This window comes from Diceros bicornis, chromosome 4 (genome assembly GCF_020826845.1).
Source record: "Diceros bicornis minor isolate mBicDic1 chromosome 4, mDicBic1.mat.cur, whole genome shotgun sequence".
NCBI lineage: Eukaryota > Metazoa > Chordata > Mammalia > Perissodactyla > Rhinocerotidae > Diceros > Diceros bicornis.
Genome location: NC_080743.1, coordinates 68,893,894 through 68,910,330, shown reverse-complemented (window position 1 = coordinate 68,910,330; position 16,437 = coordinate 68,893,894). Strand labels below are relative to the sequence as shown.

At 44.2% G+C, this 16,437-nt stretch overlaps 1 protein-coding gene across 2 annotated transcripts in view; it reads right to left on the bottom strand.

Annotated features, from left to right (window-relative positions):
• The window catches only part of LOC131404702 (carboxyl-terminal PDZ ligand of neuronal nitric oxide synthase protein-like), a 287,659-nt gene that overhangs the window by 83,518 nt on the left and 187,704 nt on the right, over window positions 1-16,437 (bottom strand). For both annotated transcript variants that reach the window (XM_058539693.1, XM_058539692.1), the window contains exon 3: window positions 7,473-7,565. In XM_058539693.1, the coding sequence (XP_058395676.1) occupies window positions 7,473-7,565 (93 nt within the window). The remainder of the gene's footprint in view (window positions 1-7,472; window positions 7,566-16,437) is intronic.

The following is a 16,437-nucleotide window of genomic DNA, read 5'->3' as shown; positions in this document are numbered from 1 at the left end:
CACCCAACTTTCCTTCCTTCCTCTCTCCTTCACTTGGAGTCAGACCCAGACTAAAGTCTGACAGCTATCCCAGCCTTTCCCAGATGCCTCCTCACTTTCCCCTACAGGCATTCAACCCTGTCTTGGCATCTGCTTATTGAAGGACCTAGAATAACAGAGAAAGTGAGAAGGTGAGAAAGGAAAGATACAGGAAAGTCCTCTTTAAGTTGCTTCATTTTTTATTCTCACAAGAAATTTCTCAGTTGACAGGGGAAAAAAGTCCTTTCTTCCACTTAAGAATGTTTATATAATACTTCCTTTACACTATCAAAATTGATCTCAGCCTTAAAGATAAACACTGAGGCTCAGAGAAGTTAACTTCCTTCTCCCTAAGGCCACCTAGTCCAGGGGTAATTAAAATCCAACTCGTCCATCTCTAGACCGCATGTTCTCTTTGCTACTCCAGATGATGAAATCAGATTTTCACTCTCCACTGCCAGGAAGCTCTTCACTTTCGACAGAGGGAGGGGGTAGAGAGCTTACAGAGTACGCTTTTATAGGACACCGAACAGGGTAAGCACATCCTCGATATAGGGCCCTTCCCTTTCCTTTATCTAATGAGTACAGATGTCAAGTCCTCCATGCACAGTTACAGCCATTTTGCCATTTGAAAATCTCCTGGCAGGGAATATTACATGGGAACTTGTTCAGAGGTCAAGTCGCCTGGAACAGTGCCAAGAACAGAAAACAGAGTCAGGGACAATTATCACAGTAGTCCCGCCTCCTTCTGGAACCCGGAAGTGGATATGGCATCTTTGAAGCCCTTCCCTTGGAACCCAAAGTGGAGGAAAAATTTGTACCGACATTTTTGCCTGTCCCTACCGGAAATGACCAGTAGAAACATCACAAAGCCTGTAAGCTTCACCATTACTCATGCTCCTGGCAGCAATGGTGACTTCTCAAAAATAAGAAAAAAAAAACCTTGGGGCTGGCCCGGTGGCGCAGGCGGTTAAGTGCGCGCGCTCCGCTGCGGCGGCCCGGGGTTCGCTGGTTCGGATCCCAGGCGCGCACCGATGCACTGCTTGGCAAGCCATGCTGTGGCGGTGTCCCATATAAAGTGGAGGAAGATGGGCACAGATGTTAGCCCAGGGCCGTCATCCTCAGCAAAAAAAAAGAGGAGGATTGGCGGATGTTAGCACAGGGCTGATCTCCTCACAAAAAAAAAAAAAAAAAAAAAAAAAAAAAAACCTTGCAAAGGCCATATTAACTCAACTTGACAAGTTCTCCATGCTTCCAGATAGAATAGGATTAGTCTGAAATTATAGCTATCACCCATCTTCAGGCATAACCTATGGGTATAGAAAACACATTTCAAAACTGAAGTGCTAATAAATCCTCACACAATGCACACAATTCCTACTATGCTTGTTTTAAAACTAGCAAAAAATAAAGAAAGACTAGAAACACAACATGGTAGAAACAAGACTAGACTAAGTTTAGTTCTGGCTCTGCCAGTAACTACACCTGGGTGACCTCAGGGCAGTCACTGGGCCTCTCCTGTCCTCTGTCACCATATCTAACAGATTAGGGTATCAGACTAGATCATTTCTAAACTTTTCCCTAAATTCTGGTTCTATCATTCTAAGTGCCTCCTTTTCTTACCCAATTAGATCTGAGTTCTGTGTTTCCACAGTAACTGACACACTACTCTTTGGGCAGGAAACTAGTTTACTTGCAATGTGACGTCCCAGTGACAGACTACAGGCAAGAAGTTAAAGACCCTGGATTGATTAATTAGGCATTTCTTATAGAGTAGCTTTTCTCTAAAGGAGTCTGAGGAGATTAGTACACACACAGCAACATGGTAGTGGGAAGAACTTGCATGGGATTTGAGCAAGACAGATGTGGTTCAAACTCTGACATCACTACTGATGGGACCTGAGGTCTTGGGCAAGTTGTTCAATCTTCTTTTGTAAAATGAGCATAAGAATGGTACCTACCTCACAAGATGGTTGTGAGGATTTAATAAGTGTACAGTGCATCAAACAAGGCCTGGCAAACGGAAGGTGCTCAATATCAGTGCTAGCTATTATGGTTAGCTGTCCTGGTTATCATCTTAGTGTGTAATTAGTTTCATCAGTTTGCTCCCTCTGGTCTTCTACCTTCCCAAACAGATGAAATAGGATTGGAGAGAAGACATGGTCCCTGCTCTAAAGGCTCACAACCTATTGGGGAGAGAGATAAATAACTCCAATGCAATCTTATAGGAGCTGTAACAGACCTATGTATGCATATAATGCTATAAAAATAATTAATTTTGCTGGAAAAGGTCCATATCTAACATCTCTATGTATCCTACCCACTTCCTTGAACAAGGTAGACACACACAATAAATATTTGTTAATGAGAATGATGGAGGCCTTCTAGAATGTTGCCTTAGGGGATCCCAACCAAGTTATTGGTTTATAAGAGAAACCACATGAAACTGAGGCCCTTTAGGTCCTTCAGTAGAACAATCCTTCGGATGAAGTTCAAGACTAATCTTTCTTATTTAGACATCCACTCCCCAGCAAATGGGTGCTATAGTGTGATTTCAGTCTTATAACAAATAATCATTATTATACACACAGAAAAGATAATTACTTGGGCTTAGTTGGGAATTGAAGAAAATGCCCTAATTGAGAGACATCAAAGTAAAGCCAATTATCTTAGTAGCTGGGTTCACACCACAAACACAACCTCAGATTCACAAGGAATTTGAGATTCATTATCTGCTGGCATCAGTTCAAGACGGCAGCATTTTTAGACACTTGTTAATATAATCAAAAAGATGTCTTTTTACATCTCAGTGAGAGGTGATCACAATATATTTGGCTACTGCCTACAAAAGAATAAAGCAGCTGAAGATCAGAGGCACTGAACAAGTCCTACTCATGTGTCACTGAGGTTAGCAATTTCCACTGAGGCCTTTCTATGCTTGGGAAAGGCTCCCATCCTTGTTTTTTCAAACAGGCAGATTGACAGGAGGAAAAAGAAGGAGGAGAATCTGATAGCCAAAGGTAACAAACCAAACTTCATTTGATCGAATTGCTAAGTACTTACTTCTTCCTGATTTAATGACATTATCATAAACAAACCATGTTCATTCATCCAGTTAGCTAACAGGCACAATAACTGAAAACACACTACATGTGACAGGTGCCCAGGTAAGCGCTGAACTTACCAAGATGGCCCCTGCCCTTAAAATGTTCTCTGGAGAGCAGAGGATTCCTATAAACACGCTTCTCTCCCCAGCCAGGATGCATTCACCAGTCATGGACAGGCTGTGGAGGGAGAGGAAGCTCAGCGGCTACTTTGGGAAATGTCCTATCTTACCCTGGAGGATCAGGAGGCAACAACACACCAACCCACTTGGCCTCTGGGGTCTGCTTTCTCTGAACCCAGTAGGTTCTCAAAGACCTGAGTAAGTATAGGTGACCTTGTGTATATATATACACACACACATATATATATATATACACACGAGCACTGAAAAGCCATAGTTCCAGAGCTGGCCCAGAGTGTCTGAGCTGGCAGTTAAAGTTATCACCTAATCCAACTCTTCATTTTATAGCTGAAGCTCAGAGAGGCAAAATCATTGGTCAGACCCACACAGACGGAAGGGAAGAGCCAGGACTAGCAGCCAGGCCTTCTCATCTCAGCCAAGGGCTCCTTCCAGCATGCCACACTGACCCAGTGAAAATCAATATGTTGTCTGCAGAAGGAGGGGACCAGTCAACGTTTTTACTAAATAGTGCAGCATAGGCATTGACTAACCAGTAGAGAATGTCAGGCTGTACATGGTACTGGTGCCCATGGCTATCAGCCAGGACTGTTTCTACACCTACAGCCACCAGGCAAGACTGCCAGTTCTTAACCTGATCAGGACAGCCATCACTGAAATCTGCCGACTGCTCCATTTCCCTGGAGACAAGGGTGGCGTGTCTACACTCAGCATCTCTCAATTCTATAAACAAAGAGATGACAGCGAGAGACACACAGAGACAGAGAGAGGTGGTATCAGCACTCAGATACCAGAGGACAGTCACATGGGAACACGCTGACAAAAAGGCTGATTGCTGCTAATGTGCATTCATCTGTCAAAGGCGGTGTGATTAAAGGCATTATCCAAACCACAGCCCCGGCCCTGGCGTGGGTGGGGACAACAAGACAGGAGGCTCCCCTTTCACAAGCCTGGCATCAGAAGAATCAGATCTAGGCAAGACCTGTTAGATCACCTCTTTCCTGGGCCAGCTGGAGGGTGAACCCATACTGGAGATTACCAGGATAGAGTTTCAAAGTGAGTCACGAGGTCCCACGGACTCCCTGGAGAAGACGCTTCTCCAGCTCAGCTTTCATTTCCTTAGTGGAAGGAGGCTGGTCTGTCTGCCAGGTGACACTCCAGCATACAGTTTACACATTGTGTGATCTTGAGCAAAGCACTTAGACTCTCTAAGCTCAGTTTTTTCACATGCAGAGTGGGGATGACACTGCACCTGGTACATGACTCATAGGGGACACAGAGATGGGAAGTAAGATTGCCCCCTAAGGGCAAAACTATGAACTCACCCCATAATGTTTCAGATCAGAGGGGTACTTGGTTACCTGAAAGGGACAGAATAGACTCCAGGACAGCAGGCCTTGAAATGTAACCCAATTGAAAGGAAACAAAGATTATGTTGGTCAGAAGTAGATTGGGGAGCTGGAGAGATGCTGGGATTGTCAGCCATGGAAGAACAAAGAGAAGTCAGAGAGGCAAGGAGGCAAACCCCGGCAGAGTGTCCAACAGACTCCAGGAAGAGCATGTGCCCAACAAGGGCACTATGAACATTTCTGTCACACAGTTAGCTGACTTGCTCCATTTCTGTGCTCATGGAGCAACCTTCTAATAATCTGCCTTCTCACATCACTTGTCTCCGATAGAAGAAAATGCGCTTGTCACGCTAAAGTGAGGATCTGGTCTGGGACACCATTTCATGTCTCAAAGTGAATTAAAAAACTGGCAGTTTAGTTATACATCAGGCTCTTCTGAGCTTTGTCAGTGTGAGTTAGCATCCTAAGGTTCACAACTTCGAAACTGATGAGTCTGAATTTCCGACTCTGAAAAGCTGACAGCTCAGCCCCTGGCGAGGGAGAGTTCAGTGAAGACACTGTCTGTGTGGCTGTTTCCGGAGGTGACTGAGTGCCATGAATGCTGACCAAGGGAAATATCCACAAGACTTCCCTAGTAGGACTGATGAAGGGATGGGTAATAATAGATGTCAAAGCATCTTGTAACCTGGAAAATGCCCACAAATCATGACTATTATTTTATCAGGTGGTACATGAGGGCACTGAGCTACCAGTCCCCCCTCACAGGAAGGGCTGAGTAAAGCTATCTGACACATGTGACGAAAGCCAAGCTGGATTCATCCTGGCTCCCTGAATCATGAGCTTGGGTTGCATTGGCCCTCTTTTTTTTTTTTTTCCTCTAAGGATATCTCTTGCTTTTAAATTCATTGTCATCATCCATAATTTCTTTAACTGCGGCTCAGCGACTTCACCTACGTGACAGGCCTCAGCTTGCTTCAGCAGCTCTCCTGCTCAGGAACTCCTGAGAGGACAATATGCTAAAGACTGTCCCATGGCTAACCACTGTGTGCATGTGAGGCAGGGGGAGGGCAGAAAAGATACCCCGGAGTAAGAACAAGATGGGGCCTATGGTCCCCACAGTGGAGGTTTATAAAGTCAAAGATACTTAATAAGCTATTACAAATTCCCTACAATGTGAATTCTGAAAGAGTTAGTTCTTTATAAACAGTATATCAATACTCTATTTTATTCCTACATACTTTCAACATCATAGCCATAAAATACTTTCTAGACCACTCCTAAATATTTTTAGGGAATGAAAGAGAACAAGTTTTAGTTTAATATACAGGAGACCTCTGTAAATGTCCAGCTGTCCAGAGGAAAAATGGGCTACCTCAGGAAGCAGTTAAGTCTCTATCACTGGAGGTGTCCCGTCATGCATTGGGCAATGTCTTTCGCAAGGAAGATGTAGAGAAGATTTAAATCCTTGGACTGGCAAGATGACTACCCTTCTTCAATATCCCTCTCAACCACCTGATTCTCTAAGTTTACATTGCCTACTACTATGTATTTGTCTTTATATTCCAGAACCCCCAGACTCAAGGTCTGCCTTGAGTACCATTTGAATTAAGAGCATCTTAGGTTTGGAACCAAAGGCAGCTCAAGAGGTCTATATATTACTACGTGATGGAGCTACCATCAATAAGTACAAAACAAAGTGACCGTAAATAAAAACAAAGGCATCTGCAGAATCAAGAAACAGAAAAAAAAATATTTTCCTTGTATATCCTCAGTCAACCAAGCCCTTTTCCATTTCTTTTTGGAAACATACCCTCTCCCCTCTGCCCATTATGCAAATCTAGCTTTTCCCAGAGGTTAACATCATTCTCCCCCAACACATACAACTAACGCAAAACAGCCAAGTGTTTAAACAACATACGCTCATTTGCTTGTCTCACCCCAACTCAGAGGAATGCCCACCGTATAGATCAATACCTTCTTCCTCTTCCTCCCACTTTGGCCACGCCCCAGCCTTCCTGCACACTGAACAGCAGCAGTGCCTGGGTCTTGGGGGACTATTTAAATAGATGGGCTAGGGCTGGCCTGGTGGCGCGGCAGTTAAGTTCGCGCATTCAGTTTTGGCGGCCTGGAGTTCACTGGTTTGGATCCTGGACCTACTCACAGCTCATCAAGCCATGCTGAGGCGGCATCCCACACAGAAGAGCTACAACTCTACAACTATGATATACAACTATGTACCGGGGCTTTGGGGAGAAAAAAGGAAAAAGAGGAAGATTGGCAACAGATGTTAGCACAGGGCCAATCTCTCTCAAAAAAATAAAAATAAAAAAATAATAATTAAAAAAAATCAGATATCTAAAAAACTTTAAATAGATGGGCTATAACATGAGGACACAAGGACACACAATGGGGCTGGATGCCACCAGCTGGGAATGCTACCAGGTGGGAATGAGCATTATTCCTACAACAGATGGGACAGCTCTGAGAGAGTCTCCTCTCGTCCACTCCCCCACTGAATGGTGTTACTTGTCATCTCTTGAATTTGAAGTATTTCCCAAGATCAAGACTCAAAGGTAAAGGTATCAAAGTGGGGGAGGGGTTGAATACAAGGATGATAGGAGATGACCCTGTCACTCATAAGACACCAGGACTGATTGAGCCAATCAGCTGACTAGGCCATTGGCCCTGCCTCACTCTCTGTTCCAGCTGCAGCCTCTTCAATACTGTTGCTGGTCAAAGCAGACCACCTCACCAGCTAAGGGAAGGATTCTGTCCGCAGAGTGGCCTAGAAGGAAAAGGTATCCTATGCCTACCTTCCTTGCTTCCCTTTTCACCACAGTTTCGGGTTCAGAGCCACCTACCTTTTTCTTCTTCTTCAGAATCACTTTCACGCCATCCACTGAAACCATAATGCTCACTTTCTTCTTCTTGATATTCTTGGCTTTAAACTCATACTGCAAAGGAGAAGAGAACAAAGAAGCTCAATCCAATTAGATCAGTGCATCTGCACGGCCCCAGCTAGCTCATGACCTGGAAAAGAAGGCCACAGATGGGTCTAGGAAGCTGGTACAGTTCCTGGGGACATGGGGCACCCCAGGGGATGTAAGAGCAGGTGGATGTCTGCAGGGAGGGGCTCAGGCAACTTTGGGTTGGGACAGGGACTCTGAATGATCATCACTTTCACCACTGAGCCATCAGGTAGGACCACAGGAATGGACCTAATCCATCCCAATGAGATAAAAAAACAAAGCCTACTTCGAAAATCTCATCAGAAATCTAGAACCTTCCCTCAATAGCTCATTCTGCCATTTAACGACTTTCATCATCAGGCAGGTTTTCCTTGTGTCTACCCAAATGCTCCTGAAACTCTATTCCATCCTCAATGAAGACTAAGAAGAGCTGGCACCAGGGTTTGCATCAGAGTTTTTTAAACACTAAAAGATTATAATGAATTCTAAGTTATTCTCTACAAGTTCAGTTCCCAAATTCCTTTATCTGTAGGTCAGTCTCCAAGTTTACCCACAGTCCCATGAGCCTGAAGGTTTTGGGGACAGAGTATCCTAGAAAGAATCTGACCACTCATAGTTATAAGGGCGAGCATTACCTCACAACCACTATACTCTAAACTCCCATTTGCAATCCAGCTCACGGCTGCTTCAACCACAGCTGTTTCAACCACAGCCCTACATCCATCAGCTGGCCTCATCCTCGATCCCAGATATTTTTCTATTTGCTCATTCATAGCCATTTCTTATGCTTGTGAAGATATTCACAATGGGTGGTATAATTCTACATTTTCCTCACTGAATTTCTTTCTGAGCACTTATCCAATTTATTAAAACCATTTTCTGGTCCCCATCTTGGTCTCACCACCTAACAAACTTACCTGCTAAGCTCTCTAATCAAATATCTGGGCTACCAATTAAAAAATAATAATACAGGACCCAGAACCAAGACTCCAACCCAGGCCCTCTTCTCTGGGACCTTTCAAACTCAAGAGCCTCTCCCACCAAGCTACCACCCTTGCTTGGTAAGAGGCATCCAGCTCTTTGCCTGTACAACTAAAACCTAATTATTTCTAGTTAGTATGTTGATAGAAATAAACCTAACCCATCCTAACCTACTTCGAAAACTTCCTCAGAAATCCAGAACCTTCCCTTGGCCATGCCTTTTAATACTCTGATTTTAAGAACTCAACTTAGAGCTTCCTACTCTGTCTACATTCTATGCCTTCCACTGAAATCTCAGCTAATCTTATTCTGTTGCACAGAGTCAATGCTGATGCCTCTTGGCAGTCTGTTTCTTAGAGACAAGGACACGACCTAGCTAACTGAAGTAAAATATTTTTCTTTATATCATCAGGGCAGGCTCTGGTTTACAGTCGATCTGAGTTTCCAGGTGATGGCAACATACATCACTCCCAGCTTGGTGGTCACTTCGCCCACCCTCCCAATCACTCTACCCTGTCAACAGCTACCTGTTTCACCAAGGGGGCCTTAAAGAAGAGCAAACCAGAGCAGCAGACACACAGGAGAAAGAAGAAAATTCAACCTCAGACTCTGCTTCAGGGTGTGGGAACCCAAAGCCAATTAAGAGTAACAGAGTAAGGGAGAGCGAGCGCGTCTGACAGACGGGGAGGAGATGCACTGTTTGTACCGGAGTCTCGCTTAGGACAGGACCTCAGCCACAGAACAGACTCCTCTCCCGGTCAGTGGCTGTGAGCTGGGGAAGGCTCGAGTTGTGTCTGACCGGCATGCACTTCAGGACACACTGCAATCCGCAGTGTGTCCCCTGACTGCAGCATTCTACTCAGGGGAAGCGCTAGAAGAACTGAAATCACCCCCACAACCCCCACCGCACCCCCACTCCCCTCACAGAAGAGCTGGAATGAGAATCTGCAAGTCGGCCCACTTTGGCCTGGTGCCGACTGGGAGAGGTGAACCAGCCACACTTCCTGACCACACCTGCATTTTCCTCTGTTCACTGGGGCTTTCAGTAAACACAACCTTTCAGCTGTGCCTCCCTGGGGAACAAGTCAGTAAAATCAGGGCTGCTGCTGCTAGTCAAAGGAGTGCAGAGGGGTGCGTTTTGATGAACTCAGGCGGGAGATAACAGCATAAGAATCCCAGAAACACCCAGAGGTGGGCAAAATCTGCCCTCGACAGGTCGATCCTCAACTGTTTCATTCTTTGGTCTCTTCCAGTAGGTCACTCGCACAAGCTCCACATGCTTCCTTCTGCCCCTTTTCTAGCAACAAAATCCAAGCAGCAAATATTAAGTACCTATCTCTGCAAAGCACCACGTCATTCTCCCACCCCTAGTTTTAGAGAGCATGTTGCCTGCTAAACCAGACCCTTAGATGTCCTGTATTTCCAGAACGGTCTTGTAGCTGACCCTCTCTCTCTTTCTTGTTTGGTCCACCTCCCCCTATTGGTTTCACTGTCTCTGGGACCTTTTTTAAATCAAGATCCCCCCTATCCAAGGCTGGCAAGAGGCACCCAGTCAACTCCTCACCTGTGTATCTGAAACCTTAACTATTTCTACAGTTCATGTTTTGACAACCTTGGCCATGCCTTTAATACTCTGATCTTAAGAACTCAAAATGCAACTAAACTTTCTCTCTGGAACTGGAAAACACCCTCTAATTCAATCACCAAGCACATATTCCCAGATGGCTCTTACAGGGTCTGTGGGCACAGGGACTACATGGAAAAGCATGACCAAATGATTGCATTAGAATCTCAATGACAAGGACAACACAGGTTCTCCTCCTTACAACAGCTGGTGGAATGCTCCGGAGTGCTTCAAAATGAAGAGGGGCAAGAGAGGCATGAAATAAGCCCCCAGGCCTCATTACAGCTGCCAGTACTACCCGCGTGCTGTTTATAAGGGCTCTTAGGTTGGCCACACTCTGCATCTCCTCCACCTGCCTGGCGACCAGATGTCCCGAACCCTTTCCAACTGAAGAATAAGTACACAAATTGCAGTTCTGTTGCAAACTATGGGAATGAAATCAAGTATCCAAAAATGCTTAAACATTTATTATCATTAAACCATTTGTTTATATGGTAATCACACTTCATTTAGACAACAATGTTATTGTGCTCATTGAGGCGGAGAGAAAATGGATTTGGAGATAGGGGAGACAATGGGAGTGACCAGGAGAACAGAGAGAAGGGACTCGCAGAGGCAAGCCCTCCTTTTCCTCCAGACTGTGCTGTTCCGAGGGGCAGGCGGGCTCAGGAGGAAGCATCTGTGTTCCGCAGGATAGGAATCTAGTCTGTTCAGGCTTTGCCAGGGGCTGAAGAACAAACAGGACTGCTGGTGCCACCGTCTGTGGCTCAGGCCAGCTTCCTATAAACTCCATGCCAGCTCTGGAGTCTGTGCCAACAGGCCTGGCTCTTCCCCCAATGTGGCCAGACTGACCTGACGTATTTGCTTTGCTAGCCAGAGCCTCACCAGCAAGGACAGGTTAAGCCTTACAGGACCTGACCTTTTAGGGAACAAAACAATACCAGTCCTGGAAAACTAATCACTGACTAGGAAGACCAAGGCAAAGTGGCTGGGGTTCTTACACAGAGCCTAGGGACCCTGTATTGGACTAGCAGCCCTGGAATTTAGCATGCTGTGCCAACCAGTGAGGCCCACAAGGGGAGACTGGGTAAAGAGAGGAGGTTCAGATCCAGCAGGATCCAGGAGTAAACACTCAATGAGTGACACGAGTAAGAACACTGGCTGGAAGTCAAGAGAGCCGCTGACAGAACAGAGTATCTCCTGACTCCCCAATGCTTCCTTGTCCTGAACTCCCGGAACTGCCACCTAACCCTGTATGTCTCAGTCCTAGCCACTGGGTATCCAAAAAGAGGAAGCAGGAGATCTGCAACAGCTGAGTGCATTTAACAAAGGGACTAGCCCAGTCCTGGGCTCGAGGCTGTACTGCAGAAATAGAATTAATAGAATGACTTTCTCAGGAGTCAGGGAGAAGGGTTAGGACTATCCCCCTCCGCCCCCTTACAAACTTAACGATCTACTTTCACAACAATGTCTAGCACTCTGAAGAATCCCTGGATTTTTTTTTTTTTTAAACAGGATCCTTGATTCCTCAGTCACTTTGGCTACAAATAATTTGCCTAATGACGCACTAACTCACCAGCTACATAGGAAACTGGTCCTCGTTCTTCACCGTAAAAATTCATTTTGCCCAGCTCCTTCCCACTGTCCCCATAATGCTTACAGTTATGAGTCCAAGTGCTCAGAGCTGACTTCACCGAGAGGGGAGACTCCGTTTGCAAAAGCAGACAGTGATGCTCTTGCTTGGCAAGTCCTCAGCTTATATTCGGCTGTGTTCACTACCTTTCTAGAATGAGCCTAGTGGCTTTGCTTCCCGTGAATGATCACAGGAAACTTAAAAGTGAACTCTGGTAGTATCTTCGGGCATTTTAATCACATTCTTCAGCATTTCAGTTTTGGAAGATGAAAAAGATCTGGAGATGGATGGTGGTAATGGTCGTACAACAATGTGAATGTTGTATGTGAATGCCATAGAACTGTACACTTAAGAATGGTTGAAATTGTAAATTTTATGTTATGTATATTTTACCACAATAAAAAGATACAAAATCTGAAAACACTGCATAACAAACACATTTCTGTTCACAACAAGTCCACTTTAATTCTGCTTGCAAAAGGATATTTCTGTCACTCTCCCACATGCAAGTTAAACATGGCATACTTTTCCATACTTTCATGTAATTGCATTTGCTATTGCCTATGCCTAGAATGCACTCCTCTCACCATCTGCTTGATGAATTCCTGCTTATTCTTGAAATATCTACTCAGCCTTCTCCACAGCAAAGCCTTGCAGGTCAACTTCCCCTTCCCATATCCTCCCACAGGGTTGCGCCATCAACTTAGTTGCTACAGCAATATGCAACCCTATATTATCACTCAGCATTGATGGGTTGTTTATTTCCCACTAGGCAATGCCCTCCTTAAAAGCAAGAAACATGACTTACACATATTTATACCCAAGAAAATAGCACCAAAGGACACAGGAGGGTGACAAATGAATGTCAAATAAATTAATGAACACAGTTGACAGTGGTTATTCACAGAGCCTGAGAAAACATGACACTGTCCACAAGGATAAACTAAATCTTCCACAAGTTAATTAATTAACAACTTAAGTTATTAAAATCTGGATTCCATTCCAGGGGCATACGGACTTTAAGAAGATCTGACTTGAATTCTTCCATACTCCACAACACACTAAGTACCTTATCTTTTGCTTGATCCATACTTCATTACGTGGAATAATTTAGAGCTTCCATTATTGGCCAAGGCTGTTCTCAATCATCTTATAGCACAGTCAGAGGTAAGGGATGGGGGTTGGCCATCCAGATGAACCTCTGTTCCCTGGGCTACCCAGCTTCCCTAAGTTCCAGCTCCTGTGCCTATGGAGCCACGATCTGGAGAACAGGGTGCCCAAGAGCCATGGCAGTCCCTGACACTGTTGCGTAGCTCAGTGACTGGTACTGTTCGTTCACAAGAAACCTCAGAAAGGTGAGCAACACAAAGACCAACGTTGGCACTGAATCCAAATTCTAGAATATCCATGAGGCTTCTTGGGAATGCTAGGTAGAGACATTTAGTTCCTATCTATCAACCTCAAGCCTAGAATAACTTATTGTAGCAACAGACATACCACTAAAAGTTGGGTATAAATAAAATCTTTATAAACTGCACAATATTTAATAGGAACTAGAGGAGCTACTTTTTAAAGAAAGGAATTTTCATTGCTGAAGTATCATAAATGTAGAACTTAAGTATTTCCTTAGCTCTGTAGACCGGGAGATTCAAAACCCAAGTCTCAAATCCCATTTGAGATACCTGATAAAAAGGCAGAATCCCAGACCCAGCCCTCAGAGATGCTCATTCAGCAGATCTGGGATAGGGTCAGAAGTGGGCATTTTTTGGATGCAGGCAGTAATACAGACACCACTGTTCAGAAACAGTACTCTGGGCCATAGAGGCATATTACAAGAACTCATGTATATTTTCCTTTGCACCTAGAATTGCCTTAAACAAAATCAATGTGTCTTGATCACACGTGTACTATTTTTTTTAAAGTGTAGATACTATTGTAACAATTAAAATACAGATTCCTATAAAAACACCACTGCTATTTGCTGTCATCCATTTTCTAAATAAAGCTGCTAAAATTACAATTATTATGTTGGGAGGGAATCCTGCTGGGTGGTTGGTATCAGGTGTTCATATATTGTGTTTTATACATTTTGCATCTGAAATACTTTATCAACAAAATTTTAGAGGAATCCTTGTGTTTGCAACATTTGCGACCACAAATGTTGACCAAACATTTCATCTCATGGATGAAGAAGCCACTGCCCAAAGATGGTAAAAAAGTTCTCCAGGTTCATTAGCAGAAAACCTAAGCTTGGAACCCACATCTTCTGGCTCTTGGCCCTGAACTCTATGTTGCCCAACATCTGGGTTTTCTTCACTGGCCCAGAATCCTGGCTCCAGGAAATAAAATTATTCATTCATTCCTCCATTTATTAAATACATATGTAATGAGCTCTTTAATGTGCAGGCAAACCCATCTTATAACAGAAAGCAAGAAAAGGAGAAAAAAATTATTGGAAATTAACTTCATAGGCTCTGGAACATTCTCAGGCTACTCCATGGAAAGTCTGCGATCTCCCCCCAAAATTCTTTCCCACACTAATTGCACTGGCTGCCTTCATTTCCCTTGTTGCTTCCTACCCTGTTCCACACCCAGGGACACATGTCAATGACCTGGAAAGGGTACAGAATGCCAATGAAGTCAGAAAAACATGGTAAAGCAGCCCTCTGAATGTAAGGAGGGTTTCAGGGCAGGAAATACCCAAGTTCATTGCTGTTTGGAACATTGAGAAAGGGGGAGAGAGGTTCATCCAAACACAGATGCTCAGTGGGAGGGAGGCATTTTCACAGTGTCAAGAGACCGGCATGATGGTAGAGGGCAAATTAAACGGGCCCTCGGATGGCAGGCAGCGGCAGCCTCAAGTGCAGGCAATTTCGGGCTGTGTACTCAGGGGAGCCTCGGAGTGGCGGCTGCTCCCCGTGGAGAGGAGACGAGACAGGCCCTGGAATACAGCCATCACTTTTTCCGACTGGGAGCATGTTGACAGGTCACGGAGAGCTGAACAACAACCCAAATGATTAAGGGGCCCGAAGGGGTGATTTATGAACCAAGATAAGTACCACTGTCTTCAGGTTGCTTTTCCCTCTACTAGCTCTGGCGGCACATTAAAAACCTTATTAGAACCTTTTTCTTTTAAGTAAAAACAGAGGCACAGGTGAGTGAAAAGCCAAAAATAAAACAAAACAAACCCCAAATATGACCAATTCCATTCTTCTCTAATATCTACCCCAGACTTTCCTCTAAACGGTTAACACGGTCTTTCATGTAAGTAGGAAGACAGGGGACATTTAATCATCTTCCAGAGGAAGAAAAAAAAAGGCACATCAATGCTTAAACAGTATAATTCATATCTACACAGACACAACTAGAAGGAATAAAAGTTTGCCAGTATTTAATAGAGTTACGAATCAGGGATTTAGGGTTTTCTTCCTCAAAAATGGTTATGAGACAAATGAGGAATCCTTCTGTCTTTCTAAGGCTCGATTTACTTCTCTTTAAAAGAAGGCAATCAATCATGTTTTGTGACCTCCCTGACCTCCCTGCACCCCTCACCATCCACCACACATATCCCCACACTCCCTCTGTAAAGTTAAATGAAACAATTCACATCAAGTATTATGAATTCTCCTGAAGAAGCCACACTGCACAGTGATGCTGTTTCACATCAATCATTTTCTCTCTTAGCTGTGTGACTTTGGGCAAACCACTTAACCTCTCTGGGTATTACTCTTCCCTTCTGAGGGTATTGGGCTAGATTATATCTGAGAACCTTTACAGCTCTAAATGTGACTCAATGTAACACAAACCTTACAGCCTTTGTAGAAAGAGTTAAAGGGCAGGCGCACTTGAGGAAGGTAGGGGGAAAAGGTACAATGACAAGGAAATGGTTTGGTGAGCCCAGGCCAATCCCAGAAGCAAGGGAAGGGGATGGAAGAGAGAAAGGACACAGACAGATGGGGAAGGGTTCTCAAGTGGAAAATAAATTATTAGAGTTTTGCATAGAAAGTAGGAGGGAGTTACATTCTTTAGGGTTTTGAAAAAAGTGAAAAGCAGAGGGGCCAATGTTGAACATAACCCTGGCACCAGCACTGAGGATTCTAAAAGGTGAGAGAGTGGAAATGGGAAACCTAGGAAAGACCAGGAATATATATCAAGCATTGGGTTGTAAGAACAAAGAAAATGCCTTGATGAAATCACTGTATAGACTGAGAAGCAGGACAAGGAAATGCTTTCAAAATGTCCTGCCTGGAAAAAGTAGCAATGCTTTCAACAATAACAGCACAGGTGAGCACAAAGGATGTGTTTACATTGAAAAAGTCTACCTGGTACCAGAGAATCAAGGCATAGGAATTAGAAGAGAATTTAGAGGTCGTGTAGCCATTGACGTGGGGCTCCCTTTCCTAACCTCTCCTAAGTCTTTGATTCATTGAATCTTCTCCCCTTAGACTTGTTAGCACAATGAGAAGGAGATGGGAGAAGATTTGGAAAACCTGTGCTTGTGCTCATCTATTAGGGTCATAAGAATTCCGAGGTTTAAGAGAAAACAATGGGAAGACCATAGTGAACAGAATAGATGGCTGCAATGAATGTTCATGGTATAAGGAAGGTATGAAGAAGGT